Raw genomic sequence first — 17457 nt, forward strand, 5'->3', positions numbered from 1 at the left:
TGTGTGTGTGTGTGTGTGTGTGTGTGTGTGTGTGTGTGTGTGTGTGTGTGTGTGTGTGTGTGTGTGTGTGTGTGTGTGTGTGTGTGTGTGTGTGTGTGTGAGAGCAGGTGGTCCTCGGGGACCAGCGTACTGCTCTTAGTGACCTGCTCCAACAGCTGCTGAAGCAGAAGGACCAGAGAGAGCAGGAACTACGTCAAGTTCTGGTGAGGCCCCGCCCAGATCTCCTGCTACACCCTCTGCTGTCTACAAGAGGCCTTCAATCATGTGATCTGTAGTTCAAGCCCTGCCATCGTGTCCTCTGGAAAGCTCTAGAATAGACACATGGTCAAAGCCACCATTATGGGTGGCTTGGAATGTGGGTGACATCATGTGAAACCCTCCTATTATGCTGGCAGAGATGGATTTCTGAGTGTGTGTGTGTGTGTGTGTGTGTGTGTGTGTGCGCGTGTGCGTGTCTCGTGTCTCGTGTCTCAGGTGGAGATGGAACTCAAGTCTGAGTCCAACCAGCAGAACTACTGGATGATCCAGTACCAGAGGCTGCTGGATGCTAAGCCACTGTCACTGCGCATGCAGGTACGGGGGAGCACAACCACACAACCCAAATTCACAACATGAGTTAAGGGAGATGTGGGAGTTGAGAAGAGAGACAGAGCAGAAAACATTAGAAGTCAGCGGACAAGGAATTGTCCGCTGACAGGTTGGGTAGAATCTAGTGCAATCTCAGTTGATCCAGATTGTTCTCTTGCTTCCATGGCTACAGCACAACTGTGTTTATGTGCCAATTTGTTGAATATCTGGCAACCCGGGGTACTATGGTAAATCATAACACACACGCCAAAACAGAAACAAACATACTGTACGGAACTGTACTGTCAAAAAGGGAAAAATGGCTGTAGCATTGTGGTCGGAGAAGCCAGTATTTTTAGCTATATATTTATCTCTGATGAAATGTCATGGTCATTTTATGATGTAGTACGGTACAATGTGTACTGTACTATGATGTATGTGATGCACATTGTACCTTTTTTAAACCATTCATTCACCATCATTTTGATGATATAATAATTTTCTCTAATAATCTAATCTCTCTTTACATATATTTCTTTATTCAAAAAAACACATGGCAGCCTCGTCAAAATGCGTGCATGAATACCCATATTGGGATTTAAATCTACATGTACACAAGTACATGTACACATACATGTACACATGTACACAAGTACATCTACATGTACACAAGTACATGTAGATGTACAGTGGATGTAATATTGTCTCGATAAACTACGATAATATGATACTTGAGTATTAATCCAAGTCGGGAAATGTGTGACGAATCAGTATTTGTATGTATCGTCTAAACAGGAAGCAGGCCTGGAGAAGGAGCTGGTGAACTTGCTGTGTAAGCTGTCTGCTCAGCACCACATGCCCACCCTGGCTCACCACAGAATCACAACCAAAACCCTCCACCACATGAGCCCCTCTGACCTCCGCAAGGTCAGTTCACTCTTGCTACGCACGGAATGTAGTTGTGCATGTTTATGTGTATGTTTTAGATGATAATAATAGTTATTAGGCGGTGTTGCAGACTGATAAGGGTGGTCTTGTTTCCCCTCAGCTCGGTGTCACTGAAGTCGGCGTCCAGAAAGCGCTGCTGGACTGGGCCAAGAAACGCTCCTACGGTTCTCCTGCAGGTACACTCCTGACCTCTAGAGCAGTAGCGCTCCTCTGACACGTAGAAACATGTGTAAATGATATCCAGGAAGGGCACAGTCTACTTTCCTGTAGGTGGGTATCCTTGAGGAAGTTGCACCAACCACCGATTCCTCTTAAAGCGGCCGTTGAGAACCTAGGGACGATCCCAGATGGCATTGTAACAGTTAATTCATTAGTAAAAATCGAGAACGAAGGGACACTCGACAAACCCTAACCCTGGTGTTAATTGGAGTGTAGCAAACTCATTAGCTAATGACTATAATCCCAGAGTCATTATCCATGATGTGTGAATTTTCCTTGCTTGACTCGTGCTGTTTCCTTGTTCCTCTGTGTGCCAGGAGCCTGTAAGGCCATCCCACAGGAGGAGGAGGAGGAGGAGGCCGTGGCACCGTCAGCACCGTCAGCACCGTCAGCACCTCTTCCCTTTCCGGACTCCCCGCTGCGGAGTGACGTGGCTGCTGCATACCCTAGCCCCCCCCACACCCCCGTCACCCCGTCAGCCTCCAGCAGCATGGACCCGGGCAGCTCTGAGTGTGTGGTCTGCATGGAGAGGGGGGTAAGGACAACACTCTCTTATAGTTTAGAGTCACTCGTCGGTTAGACCACGTTATTCACCTATGGTGACACTTGAGTACTGCCGAGCTGGAGTTTTCCATGTTAGATCCCGAATTAAGTGCTGAAACAACCACACTAAAGCAGGGCAGAGAAGAGGCGATCCCTGGACAGGTCCCAGCAGTCAGCACCGCTAGACTCCCTGGAACTCTGACTGGGGATCGCGCCTTTCGCTTTCACTCCTCGCTTTATTACAGGCCGTGAATACCTAACTGAAAATCCAGCATCGTTCAATGTTATGCTCCTCAAATTTGGAAGGATGTAAGCACGACTGTACTTCGTAAACTTCCCTCTGTAATCCGGTTACCGTGGCAGCCACGTAAACCGTGTTTATGATCGGCTCGTCCCTCGACCGGGTAAAGACGACCGTAGCTACGGTTACCCCCACACCGAACCTCGTTTCCCTCTGCATGTACACACACCGATGGATACACATAGCCCTGGTGGGTCAACATGACTGATGATGATGATGATGATGATGATGATTTCCCTAAGGGGAAATTCAAGGTCCCGGACCTTGAATTTCCATCACACATAACATACACATACAACATAAACAGGATTATAAAAAAGAGATTCATCTAAAATTCATCTACATGAATACCATGGACAATAAAAGATACTAAATGATGTGGGCGTGTCTGACGGCTGTATGTTGTCGTCCTTCGTCTTCTCCTTCTTCCTCTTCCATCTCCAGTCGCAGGTCATCTTCCTGCCCTGTGGCCACGTGTGCAGCTGCCTGGTGTGCAACGACGCCCTGCTCAACTGCCCCCTGTGTCGCAGCAACATCACCCAGCGCGTGCGCCTCTTCCAGAGCTAGGCACCCCCCCCCCCCGACCAGCTCGTCCCTCCCCCTGTCACACACCGCACCGCAGTGCGCGCATGTTCAACGCAGGCTGCTGTAGTCACATGTAACGTGGACGTAGAGGATGAGGCTTTTATGCAAAATGTATTCCAATTGGTCAAGGCACTTTTATTGTCACCATAACGTTAGAGCTGGAGTCGATTTTAATATTGTTTTTTTGTTGAATATATTTATGATGGTCTGGTGCTGTAGACCACATGCAGGAAATCAAACGTGTTTTATGGTGGCAAATGTTTTTGAAATGGTGGAACACACAACACTAACACATTTTTACATGGCCCAGAGGGGGTTCATGTCATGCAAGGATCCATCGGTTACTGTTTTGTGTCTCGGTGTGGCTGCATACAGGATCTGTGCCTTTTACCTGTAAATGTCTTGAGGAAGAAAAATCTCAGCAAGTTCTAATATAATATCCAATATATCAATCACCTTATGTCTTAGGGTAGGATTGCTGACTGTTCACCAGTGCACCACCAACCTCCTGCTCTACTCTAACTCCGGTCTCAGCTAAGTGCTATGACGTAATGCTGGCGCTCGTCCTGTTGTATACCAAAGGCCCCTCTACTCAGCTCTAACTGATATCTGTCCATCATCATCAATCAGAAAGGGAGATTAACATTCATAAGGATGGGCACCGTTTTTGTGTAAAAATGTTTCCACATGTCTGAGATTCTCCTTGGTCTCCTGTTTGTAACATTCTGTCTTCATGCAAATCTTTTCGTATGATTGCCATGCATGCCATATGGACTAACACAGGATTTAAATAACCATTTTATCTATAGTTATAGATAGCCTAATTATCTATAGTTCTGGATAACGTGGTGGTATATACAGCTGGTATATATCTTCATTCAAGTGCTCTTACTAATATAATACTAATCTTATACCTAGCCTGTTTCAAGTCCTTAGATATCAATATATTATCAAGAGTGTATAAAGTGTAAATTATCACATATAAATGTTTAATCAAAAGAAATGATCAAATTGTAGTTGTGTGTCTTTTTGTGTCAATTGGTTTTCCGATTTTGTACATTTAACCATATGCAATTATATGCATATACAATATGATTCCATAGAGATATTTAGATGACAAGTGGTTCTCAAACTATAAATATCTAACTAAACATTTAGTGGAGAGAAAACCATTAATTATTAATGGTTAATTAATTAGTTTTCACATTGCTTCTTGTCATAAGCTGAAATCAGTCATTTTTCTCTTTTTCCTTTTCTGTTTAATATCCCCCCCGAAAAGCACAAAGCTGTATCTTATTTATGCCGATTGTCCTTCCTTCTCCTTGTTTTTAGTAGGCCTACTCTTGTTTTTTCAGAGTAGTTTGGTATAGTTTTTAAATCATCCATAATATGCTAAATGTGCATAATTACTATTAACTCGTTTCTAAAAATAACCTTTTTATAATTTTACGATTACTATATCATTCATATCCCCGAAATAAATTAATAATAAAAATATACATTTACGTCTGCTGGACGTCACGTTGAAGAGCGATTTGACAAACCAATCACAGCCCGAGAAGAATTGCCGTAAAGCGTTACGTCCTAGACCACTACATGGACTGTATGATCAAGTCATTTTCATAAACTCCTCTCTATACAGATAATTATTGATTATTTTATAAAAGAAAGGTTGTCGAAGCTGGAAGGCAAGTTGAATCCGTCCTTATTAACGTCATTATTTCGGAAATATATTTGGAAATATAACCGAATAAGGGATCCGGTTCTCAACTAGTTATTAATTGAGGTTAGCTCCTAATGTTATGATGCAACAAGGGGTCAACAAGAGGGTACCACGCAAAGTATTTACCAGTGTAATGCTGATTGAGTAGGACAAGACAATCGTGTCCTCATATTTAACATGGTCTCTACAGTATAGACCATCTTATGGTGGTCCTACAATGTAAAATAAAATAAAATCTCTGTACAAACATGCATTTGTCTTTATAACAATCAGACATGCAACAAAAACAATGAATTAATTAGAGAATTGTCATTAATAATGACAATAATTAGTAATCTCAGCCTCAGTCTCTCTTAAACATGCCTATCTGTATGTGTCAACATTTATGATGTTGAAAGTCGTGAATATAGATCACGAATACCCAGGATGAGCAGTTATTATTAGGTTTTGCCTTGTAAACTGAGAGAAGTAAATTCAGCATAACATTGTGTAGCTTTCTCTGGTTCTCAGAGAGGTGAGGTTCTATATATGTAAACACATGATGGGAACCAAGGTCATAACAAGAATATTGTTATAGGATATATAATGTTGAGATGCTGATACCCTAGGCGGCTATGAGTTGGTAGTTATGAAAATATCATATCTGTGGTGTGTGTGTGTTGCTTATGTGTATACTATAATGATTCAAATGTATGGGATTATTTGGCATAGCATTAGCTACATAGACGATACTGTGGAATATAAAATGGTGATGTAAGATCAGGTTGCGCCCCCCCCAGAATGGCGCTGCCCTCGCTGCTGGTCCTGTACGGCAGCCAGACGGGGACCGCCCAGGACACGGCCCAACGGATTGGACGACAGGCCCAGAGGAAGCACATCCAGAACCAGGTGGCACCGCTGGATGGCTACAATGTGGTTAGTTCAACAGCAAGATGAAAGCTTTTTTAATATTGAATCAAATGTTTTATATTGATACCTTTTCTTCTTGGTTGCTCTAGGTCATATTTTTATGTATTTTAGTGTGGATAAAAATGGCATGGCCATCTGTTGGCTGCTAGTTAGTGATACTATTAGTTTCAACTCGTCTGCCTCTGTATTTGCCAATAAAGATTTTAAAGTACATCTCTTTTCTGATTCGTTCCATTATGTGAAGCTAGGCTGTTACATTAGAATAAACCTATTGCATAAATGTTCCCACTTGTTTTTCTTTAGAGAGAACAAGCCAAATAATGATTTTGGTTTGGCCTTATATTGAAATAGATAAGGATGGATATGTGTTTCTCATGCCTTCTAAGAGTTGTATTGTAGCACTCTCCTCTCCTCTTTTATTTTCTCTCAATAGGCCAACCTGATCTCTGAGTCTCTGGTCATATTTGTGTGTTCCACCACTGGCCAAGGAGACCCCCCTGATAACATGAAGGTAATGTTGCCCAAACAAACATTATAAATGTTTTATTCAAATGGATACTGTGTTTATCCCTGAGGCGAAATTTGGTCTTAATAACCGCAGACAATAAAAACCATACATAAAAAGACAGGTTATATAGAAAAGGGAAGAAGATAGAATAATAATAAAATAAAGCACAATCAAAATATCAGTTTTTTTATTTACAGTATCATAGGCTATATATTCAATACTGATTTGCTCTCTTGGCAGAACTTCTGGCGTTTCCTGTTCAGGAAGTCTTTGCCTGCCGGGTCTCTATGCCAGCTGGACTGTGCTGTACTCGGGCTAGGGGACTCTTCTTATCCCAAGTAAGTGGAGAACATCTCACAGAGATGACTGGAGCTGACTTGTTTCTGATTTGTGATGATGGAGTGCTACTATTCCAAAACGCACCTTTGATATATGATATAAAAAAACATGTATATATATACATATATATATATATTTCTATTAATACTTGCATGCTTCACTTGTAAGATGCTTAGGATAAAAGCATCTGCTTAATGACAAGTCCATGACCAACATCTCATAATGTCACTTAAAAAACAAGAAGCATCTCACATGAAGAACGGAGTCATCACCAGCTGCTACATCAGGGTCTTTTCCTTTGTGATTGTAGGTTCAATTTTGTGGCCAAAAAGCTTCATAAGCGCCTACAGCAGTTGGGGGCCAGCTTGTTGTCGTCAGTCGGGCTGGCTGATGATCAACACGACCTAGGGTGAGCAGGGAACGTTTTATTTCCTATGCTAATGGACAAAAATATAATTTGTGTACCACATTATCTCAAAGGCACCTGATATGTTTTATATATTTTTTAACAGATAATCACATTTTTTAATGAACATCTTATGTTTCTTAAATGTTAAGAAGCTACAATTTGATTGAACACCAACACAAGTACTGCCTTATTATTTTCGTCTACTTTTTCAAGTAGAAGTAAAAGTACTAATGAACACAATGACATCAATAAAGTAAATTGCAGTTTAAAGAAAAGTACAGCATAACAGGCAATTGTTTTCATTTTTGTGGATTTTTCTAATGAATTATGTCAAGTTTATGCTATGTTTATGTCCCATGCACTAAATATTATTTTTTGTATTCCGTTAAAAAGAACACAAAAGCTCAACAATTAAATACGTCCTTTTTAATAAATGCAATAAAGGTGCGAAGACACAAGTCCTCATGTTCCTTGTGACCTACCGCTATGGAGGGTTAAGTGGTGGATGTCCCATGAAGGCAGCGTGTGCTCCCTGTGTGTTGGAACAGAGCCGATGCAGTGATCGACCCGTGGCTGGCCTCGTTCTGGGACAGGGTGTCAGCTCTGTACCCCTCCATGAACAACATGACCCCCCTGCCAGAGGACCAACCGTAAGTGGGTTTCAAACAGGAAAAAACACATGCTTCTATTTTGGTCTACTTTTGGTCTCTTTTTCTAAGCCAATGCCTTCTGTACTATTTTGTTTGCGTAGAAATCATTTCATCTTGATTTGAATATTGTTCATCAGTGACCTTAGAGGCGAACCTTCACGTTTGGCCTTTTTTATCCACTCCACTCCGAAAAAATGATTGCTATTGATTGGTCTGATATATATTTTTTTAAGATTATTTTTTGCATTTTTATGCTTTATGATAGTGAGATAGACAGGAAGGTATGGAAGATAAAGGGGAGGACATACAGCAAAGGACCACGGGCAGGAATCAAACCCGGTTCTCTGCGATTAGGACAGACTTTGACCAATTACGTCAATAGTCCAAGGTTATCACAGTTTGAGTGGATGTCACATCACGCATATGAATTAGTTCTTAATATGATATCTGATAAAAAAAGCTGAGCGTGACAGTTCCGTCGTTCCCTCGTTTCTGCAGGCTGCCTCCAAGATATACATTCCACTTCCTGGAGGGTGTCATTGAGAAGTCGGATGACACGGGGAGGGGGAGGATTCCCAAAGAACAGCACGTCCCGTCCGAATCCCATCCTTTCCCGGCCCGCATGACGTCCAACCAGAGGGTCTCACACCCCTCCCATTTCCAGGAAGTTCGCCTCATCGAGTTTGACATTTCAGACTCCAACATTGTGTAAGTGTGAAAAGTATAAAAAATAGTTCCTAAATAGTTCCTAAATTGATATTGATATTGACTTTTATGCGTAGTGTCTAATTACACTTTATTGGAATTTCTGGAGCTACATCGGCATAAAATGGAAAGCCCACAACAAATATAAGAATACAAATAATAACAAAATCAACACAAATGGTATATATTCAAGGTATTCTGTGTTTTTCCAGGTTTACCGCTGGCGACGTGGTGAGCATGCGACCCTGTAACAACCCAGAGGACGTAGAGCAGTTCTGTCAGCAGCTTCGACTCGACCCAGACTCTCAGTTCGTCCTCAAGACTAACGACAGCTCTGCAAGTACGTGTTGTCCTGAAAAAAAGAAGATAGGCAATTTATCGTGTGGCTGTTTTGTACATGTAATGAAGAAATTTGGGCAAAAAATGTACAAATACGAAATATTTCGCAGGCTTTTTTAAGTATTGATATGAATCTCAATAATATTAATATTAATCGATCGCTGTAGTTGGGTTTGTCTTGTTAAATATGACCACTGTCAGATCATCCGCATTCAGTTCTGCGCCGTCCAGCGATCATTCAGAACCAAGATGGCCGTAAGGTTAGAATCCAAATCTGAACCTGAGATCTTACACCCGCGCGACTCTAGCGCCGGCGGGGCTGCCAGAGCCGTGCTCACTGCGCCACCTGGTGGAGAGCTACTTGGATGTGGCGGCCGTGCCCCGCCGCTCCTTCTTCGAGATGCTGCAGTGCTTCTCCACCAATGAGCTGGAGAAGGAGAAGCTGGAGGAGTTCAGCTCGGTGGCGGGCCAGGACGAGCTGCACACCTACTGCAGCCGGCCGCGACGCACTGCTCTGGAGGTGAGGGGGGGGGGGGGGGGGGGGGTCGCACAGAACAGTGTTTTTATTTTTTTTAATGGCGACTCCCACTGTACCATTGTAGTCCTATGTCACAGAGCGCAGTGCTCCTTTGTTGGCGTGATGCAGCTCAGGTTTTATACACAGAGCATAGAACTAGAAATAGGTTGCCTGCATCTTTAGTGACGCTGCTCTATAGGATCGGCATTGTGTCTTGTGTCAGAAATCCAAAAAGGGAACCAAGGTGTTTCAACCAATCAAGGCATGGTGTTCAGCTATGCATTACAAGTGTGTGCGTGTGTGCGCGTGCGTGCGTGTGTGTGGCAGGTACTATGTGACTTCCCCCACACTGCAGCAGAGGTGAAGGTGGACTACCTGCTGGATCTGTTCCCCCAGATCCAACCCCGCTCCTTCTCCATCGCCTCCTCCACCCTGGTGAGCAGCACTGCTCCACCACTGCCCTGACGTTGATCATTACGGACGGAGGTGGTGTGGATGCATTGAGATGATAACGTGGTGATTTAACCACCTCAGTTTGGACTGTGTGTCTATGGACCTTATTCACCTAGCAGCCATCTTGGTTCAATTTTGGTTCTAAACACTGGCTGGGTGGGAGAACAGATTGCAATTCCACATTTTGTTCCTCCTACCAGCTAGTGTTAAGAACCAAGATGGCCACTAGGTGTATAGGGCCCATGGTGTTTAATGTTAACAACAATTGTAATATCAGTTATAGAGTTATAATTACTTAAAGGTACAGTATGTAACATGTTTTTGTTTGAAATGGGCTCTAAAACACCTGCTGTCACGTAGACGTTAACTTTAAGGCGACAGGGATCAGGGTTAATTTCTCAGACTCTGCAGCAACATAGAGATATCTTGTGTTGTTGTTTTTTTAGCAAGCAATTTTGCATTTTGAGGGTGAGTGGGGTTTGTAGAGATTATGGAGAAAGAGGAGCAGAGTGTTTTTTTAACCTAAATCTCATTGGCGCTAGCGTGTAACTATTTAATGGTCTCAAATCTAAAGTTTGCTTGAAATTTTAAATCTCAACACAGTCATGTATGCACTTTATTTGTACAGTGTCCTTGGGCACCTTGAAAGGCACTTTTAAAATCAAATGTATTATTATTATTGTTATTATCCCCTCTTATAGGTCCACCCGGGGAAGCTTCAGATTCTGGTTGCTGTGGTTAGATACAAAACACAGATTCAGAAACCACGCAAGGGCCTCTGCTCCACCTGGCTAGGCTCTCTGGACCCCACACAAGGTCCTCTACAATTTCCTATTCATTATTATTATTCATCTATTACTTTTAAATTTCAATAAATTTAAGTTCATTCCGAGTACTGTCAAGCTTTTTTTCTTTTCACTTTATTGAGTGTTGACGGTAGTTAATTGAAGACATCCATATTAAACATGATTTATTATATTATTATTCTTTTATCGTGTCTTAGGGGAGGTACGGGTGCCCCTGTGGGTCAAGAAAGGCACCTTAAAGTTTCCTCCGGGGCAGGACACACCTGTGGTCATGGTGGGGCCGGGAACGGGAGTAGCCCCCTTCAGGTCGGCCGTGCAGGAGAGGATAACACAGGGAAAAGCAGGTAGGAGTATTTCACTTAATCATTTATCTTTTTATTTGAACGTTGATTCAAATTTCTATATTGCCCTTCAGGACTGACGGAACATGGTCTTGATTTGAGATGTGGCGCAGTGAAAAAACATCACAAACTCACCAATTTTTTTTTTTGTGATAGAGTGTGACGGTTTCCCTTGTAAAGAAGAATACGTTGGAGGCAGAAGTGTGCTAAGCGCAGGTGTATAGTCTTTCAGTCATGTTTGGTTGGTGATATCACTGGCAGGGAATAAGGTGAAGGGGTTACCTCGAGACACATCTCAAAGTGGATTTCTTTCCCTGCACTCCTGTGCCGGCAGAGAACGTGCTGTTCTTCGGCTGCCGCTCCCAGTTGAAGGACTTCTACTTCAGCGCTGAGTGGAGGGACAGGGTGGAGGAGGGACAGCTGAGGCTGTTCACCGCCTTCTCCCGAGACCAGGTGAGACACAGGGCAGCAGACGCATGACGGAAGATCACATGGAGCATCAAACTAAAGCAATAAAATACTAATAAAATGTGTTTATCAAATAATAGGTTAGGTAGGTTAGGTTCAAATGTATTGAAATATATATGCGTTTTTATTTCAATTCGTAATCACAATTAAATATAATAATGAAAGGAAAAAAATATATATAAATGTACATTAAATAAGATATATATATTTAAATACACATAGACCGTCTTTTCTTTTGCACAAAAAATAAAAGAAAACCTTGGCAAATGTTCAGGCGATATGTTGCAAGAAGTTCTCTAACTAAGGTGTATTCATTCGTACTACGCTTGAAAGCTAGTTTGTTAGGGGGCAGGGTACTCTGGGCTGGGGTTGTTGGCCCTAGCCCAAGCCAAAAGGTACTGGTCCACAGTGTACCTGTAGGAATCCTTGATGCAGCCAAGATACCTAACCCCAACCTATGATTATTACAGTCTATAATATTATGTGAGGCTTAACTGATCATGATCATGTTTTTAGTGCCTTGTTTGTTGGATCTTCAGGAATTCACCTTTTTCACTTGTCCTCTTCTTTGGGTAGGAGGACAAGATATATGTGCAGCATCGTGTGAAGGAGCAGTCTAAACTTCTCTGGGACCTGATCGCTAATAGGAACGCCTACTTTTATATTGCAGGGTGAGTAAAACACAAAACCAGGTTCCAAAAAAAGTTGCCTTTTAAAAATGTTTAAAGCATGTTTAAAACCGGAGAATATGAAGTGGTTGGATGTGTTCATAAGAATGAACACATGCAATAGCATGTTTTTAACCTATAGAGGGCAATTTGAGTCCATATTTAAATCCTAACATTTTTGTGTGCATTCAAGTAGCATTTTTTTTTTTGCTGAATGCACCTATTTTAAGTCGCTTGTTTAGTCAAATAAATCAGCTAAATAGATATATTGTAAAAGCACTACTATGTAACCCAGTTCGTCCCTTTTCATATAGAATACACTTTTTTTTCTGCATCTAGCAATGCCAAAGACATGCCTGCAAGTGTGTGCGATGCGCTGAAGGAAGCCTTTCAGCTGGAAGGGGGGCTGTCATTGGAGGAGTCGGATCAGATGTTGGTTGCCATGGAGAGGGACGGACGGTTCCAGAGTGAGACGTGGTCCTAACCGTTTTGCCTCGGTATAACAGCGGCATCAACCACCGCTGCCAGTACATCCTGCTGCTACAGACACTTTGAAACACCAGGCTTATGGTGTCATATCGGTGGAAGAGTTTCACACAACAGCATTTTAGCTGGATTCCCTTCCTGCTCATGACATTGTGGATGGATGTTGTCAGTTTAGATTCCCTTCATGAGAACAGATTCTGAAGAGGCCTTTTAGACACACACACACGCCAACAGTCCAAATGCAATAAACTAAAATGGCTATTGCTTTTAAGTTACAAACTAAAAGGTGCACACTATTACATTGCCTACAACATTCTTATGCAATCTTGATTTAAAGGCTATTTATTGGTTTAGTGAAGTGCTCAAAATGTTTTATTTTAAGGGAATGTACAAATCTATATATGCATAATCATTTAAGTTACAAATGTTGAGGTTTGAGAAGGTGTGTTTGATTTATAATGCATTTTCCTGGTATGTTATCAACACATTACACACGTTAAAAGGCATAGCATACACTCAGTGTAGTGCTTAAATTGCACTGGAATCAAATAATTCCTCATAATGCTCATGAGCTTACTGGATAAATCCAGTCCTTGTTGGATGTCAGTTAAGTACAGCATCCAAGATTTATTTTCTAGGAATTTCATATCCAAATCTGAGGAAGCACATAACCGACACATGAACATTTGCATACAAATCGACCAGATACAAAATCTCTGTACAACAAGCCTTATATAATTAAATTATTTGCCATTTTTGACACGCTTTCAAATGTGTATTGCTGTGAAATAGTTAAGATGTTTCAATGTATTGTAACACAAGATTTTAGGAACATTCTCCCCCTGAATGCACACCCAAAACCTACAAATAAAAAAGCAACACATTCATATCAACAAGTGTACCCTCTGTATTTAGTCTGAAACGGCTTTTTGCAGGATCACACACTGGCCTGCCTGAACCCCACTAACCCTTGACACACACTGGGGTATTCGCCACCAGGAAGCCCCTTATTATACAATGCTGGTAAAGGTCCACATTCGGTACAGCAGGTTATTCTTCATAATACATTTGCGCTCAAGTGACTCACTTATTGCAGCAGCTTATTAAAAAGAACTGATGAAAAGAAACACTGACACGGGTGTATTGACACGGCCTCATTCGAACCCAAACTAAAAAGAAAGGTCAAAACCATCAAACTAAAACCAAGGTTCGCTGTGTTGTACGAACTCTGACTTTCAACATATAAAATAAAGTTGGCACGGAATCAGAAACACCCTTTTGCGACTCCTGTCCCCCCAACATGTGTGTCCCCTCCCCCTATCTGAGAGCCAGTGTGTGCACTTGGTAGATCTCCTTGGGAAAGTCCATCTGCTGCTCCTGGTGGACGATGCGCAGGCCCGCCTTCGCCACCAGGCTGCGCACGATCTCCAGGTCCCGGCACACACTGCTGTCCACGTCGTCGGGGACAACGCCCTCGTAGGCCACGTTGTCCTTGATGACCACGATGCCACCGGGCCGCAGGGCGCCCTGGCAGCGCTCCAGGAACTTCACCAGATGCTCGTCCGTCAGGTGACCTGAAAAGTCGACAAAACACAAATTAGGGCTGAATGATTAATCGAATTCAAACCGAATGCAAATTGCAATGTAATTGCAGATTTATTTATTTTTTGATTTGTTACTGTTACTAACTGGAGATCAGTAAGATTTGCATTGATTTTTATTTTACAATTCAATAGTTAGATAATGATGTTATAACATCAATTCATGCATAGATTAATCTCAACACATAGGCCTGGCCTAAAGGAAAGAGCAGTTTATATGTTGTATATACTGCTTCCAATGCTGTGTTGGTCATACTATAGAATGATTTGCTTGTTCAGTGAATAATACAGAACATAAGGAACTTTAAAAAGTCTCATACTAAATCAAAATCGCAATATTGGTTAAAATAATCGCAATTATTTATTATATAAAATCTTTCAGCCCTAACACAAACTAAACCCTGTGTCCCGTTTAGGGCTGCTCGCTTTTGGAAAAAATGAGAATCACGATTTTTTTGGTCAAGATTGAAATCACGATTCTTCAAAGGATTCTTTTTGAGTTTGAAAATAAAATGCATTTAACTTGTCTTGAACTTCAGAATCAATTTTTATTTATTTATTTTTTTCAAAAGAATCGTTCCAACTCGATTTTATTAATTTGGAGATCGTTTGACCCAAGAATCGAAATCGTGATCAAAATTTGATTAATTGCACAGCCCTAGTCCCGTTAGCCGTCCGTCTCTAACCAGCGGCTTGAGTTGTAGCTACGGCTTAACCCCGTGAGATATCGCACGCCACCGGCGCCCAGTACCCACCGATCACCCACTGGATCCAGATGACGTCATAGCGGCCCTGCTCGGGCACAAAATCCTGCAGGCCCGTGCAGAAGTAGTGGCCCACCCGCTTGCTCTCCTCGCCCAGGTAGGTCTTGGCCTGGTCCAGGAACTCCTGGGTGACGTCCACCAGGTCCACCGTCTGGAAGAGGGGCAGCAGGAGGCGCTTGGTGATGCGGCCGATGCCCGCGCCGCAGTCCAGTGCACAGCTCGTCCCCGTCTTGCCCTCGCCTTCCTGGCGTCCGGTACAGGAGATGGGAATGACGAGATTAAGGAGGTGTCAAACTTCTACAGCTTCGTTCTTATACATTTTTGGCTGCCTTTGTCGGTTTGAGATTACACAATGTGTTTTCTTCAGTTGTTCAACACACAACAATACGCTTAAGCAAGTGGATTAAAGACATCGCTTTAGGCTCTGCTAACTTTGTTTTTCTGTCATTGTTTACATTTAATGGCCAACAGCAGTATTGTATATCATTGACTTGATAAAAGACGGAAGAGAGAAGTCATGTCAGACTTGACCATCATTGACCAACTTTTCATCATTATACGGGTTTCTTACACCAATTAATTTCTTCAGGAAGGCCTTGGATCCGTTGAGGTCGATGTTGGAGATGCTCCCGTAGCCCCCCAGCATGCCGTCCACTGTGGGGGGAACGTCCCGCCAGTACACCTCGGCATTGCCGTAGAAATGTGCCTCTTCACCCATCCTGTCGTAATAATAGAATAATTAATTCAGGGTTCACCATCTGGTTTGTGATTAATAATGCGTACATGAAATTAAATCTTTGAGTCGTCAAAACTGTAGTCCTACAAGTGTACCTGTAAGCCAACCGTGGAGACAAAGCTGCATATGTATTGCGTAAATGTGCATCTGAATTAAAGCTTTAGTCATCTGTTTAATAGTATCCATGGAGTAACATCTATAACGTTACTGATTGGTAATCAACATGCACCTTCACACAGATTGGATTTGATTAATTCTCCAGCCAGTCATTTGGGGTGCATTGGAGGACACACCTTATTTAAACCGGCTGAAAACTTACACCAAGCTTATAACAAATGACGTAAGGCCCCATACACATCACCAGCTCAGCATGTAAGGACTGCAAGCACGTGCACCTGGCTTTATTTGGCCAGTTGTCAGCTGTCACAACCATGTCGCCTCGGCCAGTGACCCCGTTCCTCTGGTATGCATTACCATCGTACTGACTCCTGATCACTTCTTAACGGTATCCGTGGGATATGACTATTTAAATGCAAGCTTTATGCAAGATTTAAACACGTCTATTATATCCAGGTGGATTATTAATAATAATTTGTTTATTCACTAAACTGTCAGTAGTCAGACAGCAGTCACTTATTAAAATGAAAAGGTGATGCATGCAAAGTTGTGTAATAACAGTTGTATACGTCGTATAAGAACAGCTAAACTGAATTGACGCAGGGCATTTTAAATGCAATTAATATTGACTGTATTTTCGTGTCGTTTTGGGGGGTTGGATTTAAAAGTGTGGACTGGTGAGCACATACACATGCTCGTGCCATCACCTTTGGTTTGGATAACTATGCATAATTTCTCGCAATGATGGTCTTCCAACGTGAAGTTCTCATAAAACCTGAGAACGCATTCATCGGAGAGCCTTAACTTATATAGGCTGATCAACTTTGGACAAATCGGTGCAAATCCCAGTGCGAATCTGCTTCACGACGTTTGTCGCGTAGGCACGAACCGGCGGTTATAGGACCTAGAATATGATTGTCTGTTTCCATCTATGTACGTGGCCATGCTCACTTGAAAAACACTTGCACACCACACCGTACATTACCGAATAGTAAAACCAAGCCGGCCTACTCATATTTACCGCGTGCTGATTTGTATACATTAGCAATGGCTAGTCTGCTACAACAATCACCCCCCCCAAAAGTGTGACCATTCCGCTACAATGAGTCTATAATGACTTCTACCTTGTAGCAACAGGCTTACCTATTTCTGTATCAGGCCCAGGTTCCTACTCCGTCCCAATTCATATCATAACCATGCCGACATCTCTGCCCAGGACGGTCACGCCTGCTCCTTCCCTATTTGGCTTATTCGGCGAGCGGAAATGACGATAACAGGTCAAACCAAAATCCATTAAAACAAAATATATATAGCCTACGAAGAAATAAATGTATATATATTTTTTTAATTGTATATTTCAATTGAAGCATACATAATAGCCAAATACTATGAATTATTTTACAGAATGTCTTAAACACATTTTTTATCAGGGAAAACAGCCTTATCCGTGAGGCATAGAAGAGCAGACTACCACATAACTCCAAGTAAACTGTCTCCATCCAGAGGTCGTACGAAAGACTGCAACGCAGTCATCGACAGCTGCAAGGTCTTGCAATGAGAGAGGTGCGTTCAAAACGGACCTTGCTAACTTACCCCTGATGTTAGAGGACTTAAAAGTGGTCTGCAAGAACATGATAAAATAAAAGTATGACTGTTACAATGTATAAAACAATGTGTGTGTTGCCCTCATTGTGACAACAAAACGATGCGTTTCAATGGACGAGGCCACACTTTAATTGTTAAAAACGTTAAAGA

General features: G+C 42.2%; 3 protein-coding genes across 5 annotated transcripts in view; 2 read left to right on the forward strand and 1 right to left on the reverse strand.

Moving 5' to 3' along the window:
• The window catches only part of lrsam1 (leucine rich repeat and sterile alpha motif containing 1), a 15726-nt gene extending 11560 nt beyond the window's left edge, over positions 1–4166 (forward strand). The window contains exons 19-24 of the mRNA XM_084486372.1: positions 108–203; positions 475–573; positions 1363–1494; positions 1616–1691; positions 2052–2269; positions 3023–4166. Coding sequence (XP_084342498.1) covers positions 108–203; positions 475–573; positions 1363–1494; positions 1616–1691; positions 2052–2269; positions 3023–3145 — 744 coding nt within the window. The 3' untranslated portion in view covers positions 3146–4166. The remainder of the gene's footprint in view (positions 1–107; positions 204–474; positions 574–1362; positions 1495–1615; positions 1692–2051; positions 2270–3022) is intronic.
• Positions 4167–4739: 573 nt separating this feature from the next.
• Positions 4740–12902, forward strand: ndor1 (NADPH dependent diflavin oxidoreductase 1). 3 transcript variants are annotated; one of them, XM_084486179.1, is made up of 16 exons: positions 4740–4851; positions 5666–5801; positions 6229–6306; positions 6544–6641; positions 6953–7051; positions 7600–7701; positions 8200–8409; positions 8619–8746; positions 9054–9265; positions 9590–9697; positions 10417–10531; positions 10719–10865; positions 11019–11078; positions 11197–11315; positions 11907–12001; positions 12338–12902. In XM_084486179.1, the coding sequence occupies exons 2-16, from the start codon at positions 5667–5669 to the stop codon at positions 12480–12482; spliced, it is 1851 nt and encodes a 616-aa protein (XP_084342305.1). In that variant the 5' UTR covers positions 4740–4851; position 5666; the 3' UTR covers positions 12483–12902. The 3 variants fall into 3 exon arrangements, 2 of the variants coding, with proteins under 2 accessions (XP_084342305.1, XP_084342306.1); XM_084486180.1 differs by lacking the exon at positions 11019–11078; XR_014639734.1 differs by lacking the exons at positions 11019–11078; positions 12338–12902 and having other exon boundaries at positions 11124–11315; positions 11907–11996.
• Positions 12903–13049: 147 nt separating this feature from the next.
• Positions 13050–16942, reverse strand: ntmt1 (N-terminal Xaa-Pro-Lys N-methyltransferase 1). The gene is made up of 4 exons (XM_084486181.1): positions 16846–16942; positions 15421–15568; positions 14841–15093; positions 13050–14058 (listed from the first exon to the last, which is right to left on the reverse strand). Exons 2-4 carry the CDS (start codon positions 15565–15567, stop codon positions 13802–13804), a joined length of 657 nt encoding a protein of 218 aa, XP_084342307.1. The 5' UTR covers position 15568; positions 16846–16942; the 3' UTR covers positions 13050–13801.
• Between the last annotated feature and the right edge of the window lie 515 nt (positions 16943–17457).

Source organism: Micromesistius poutassou, assembly GCF_964030765.1.
Source record: "Micromesistius poutassou genome assembly, chromosome: 22".
Lineage (NCBI taxonomy): Eukaryota > Metazoa > Chordata > Actinopteri > Gadiformes > Gadidae > Micromesistius > Micromesistius poutassou.

Excerpts from the sequence above, each read along its gene's own strand:
- ntmt1 (XM_084486181.1), bottom strand. The coding sequence starts at position 15,567 with ATGGGTGAAGAGGCACATTTCTACGGCAATGCCGAGGTGTACTGGCGG. Across the intron at positions 15,094-15,420 it reads TCCTGAAGAAATTAATTGGT|GAAGGCGAGGGCAAGACGGG; the intron begins GTAAGAAACCCG and ends ACCGGACGCCAG. Across the intron at positions 14,059-14,840 it reads CTGGATCCAGTGGGTGATCG|GTCACCTGACGGACGAGCAT; the intron begins GTGGGTACTGGG and ends TCGACTTTTCAG.
- ndor1 (XM_084486179.1), top strand. The coding sequence starts at position 5,667 with ATGGCGCTGCCCTCGCTGCTGGTCCTGTACGGCAGCCAGACGGGGACC. Across the intron at positions 7,702-8,199 it reads CCCCTGCCAGAGGACCAACC|GCTGCCTCCAAGATATACAT; the intron begins GTAAGTGGGTTT and ends TCGTTTCTGCAG. Across the intron at positions 10,532-10,718 it reads CTCTCTGGACCCCACACAAG|GGGAGGTACGGGTGCCCCTG; the intron begins GTCCTCTACAAT and ends ATCGTGTCTTAG.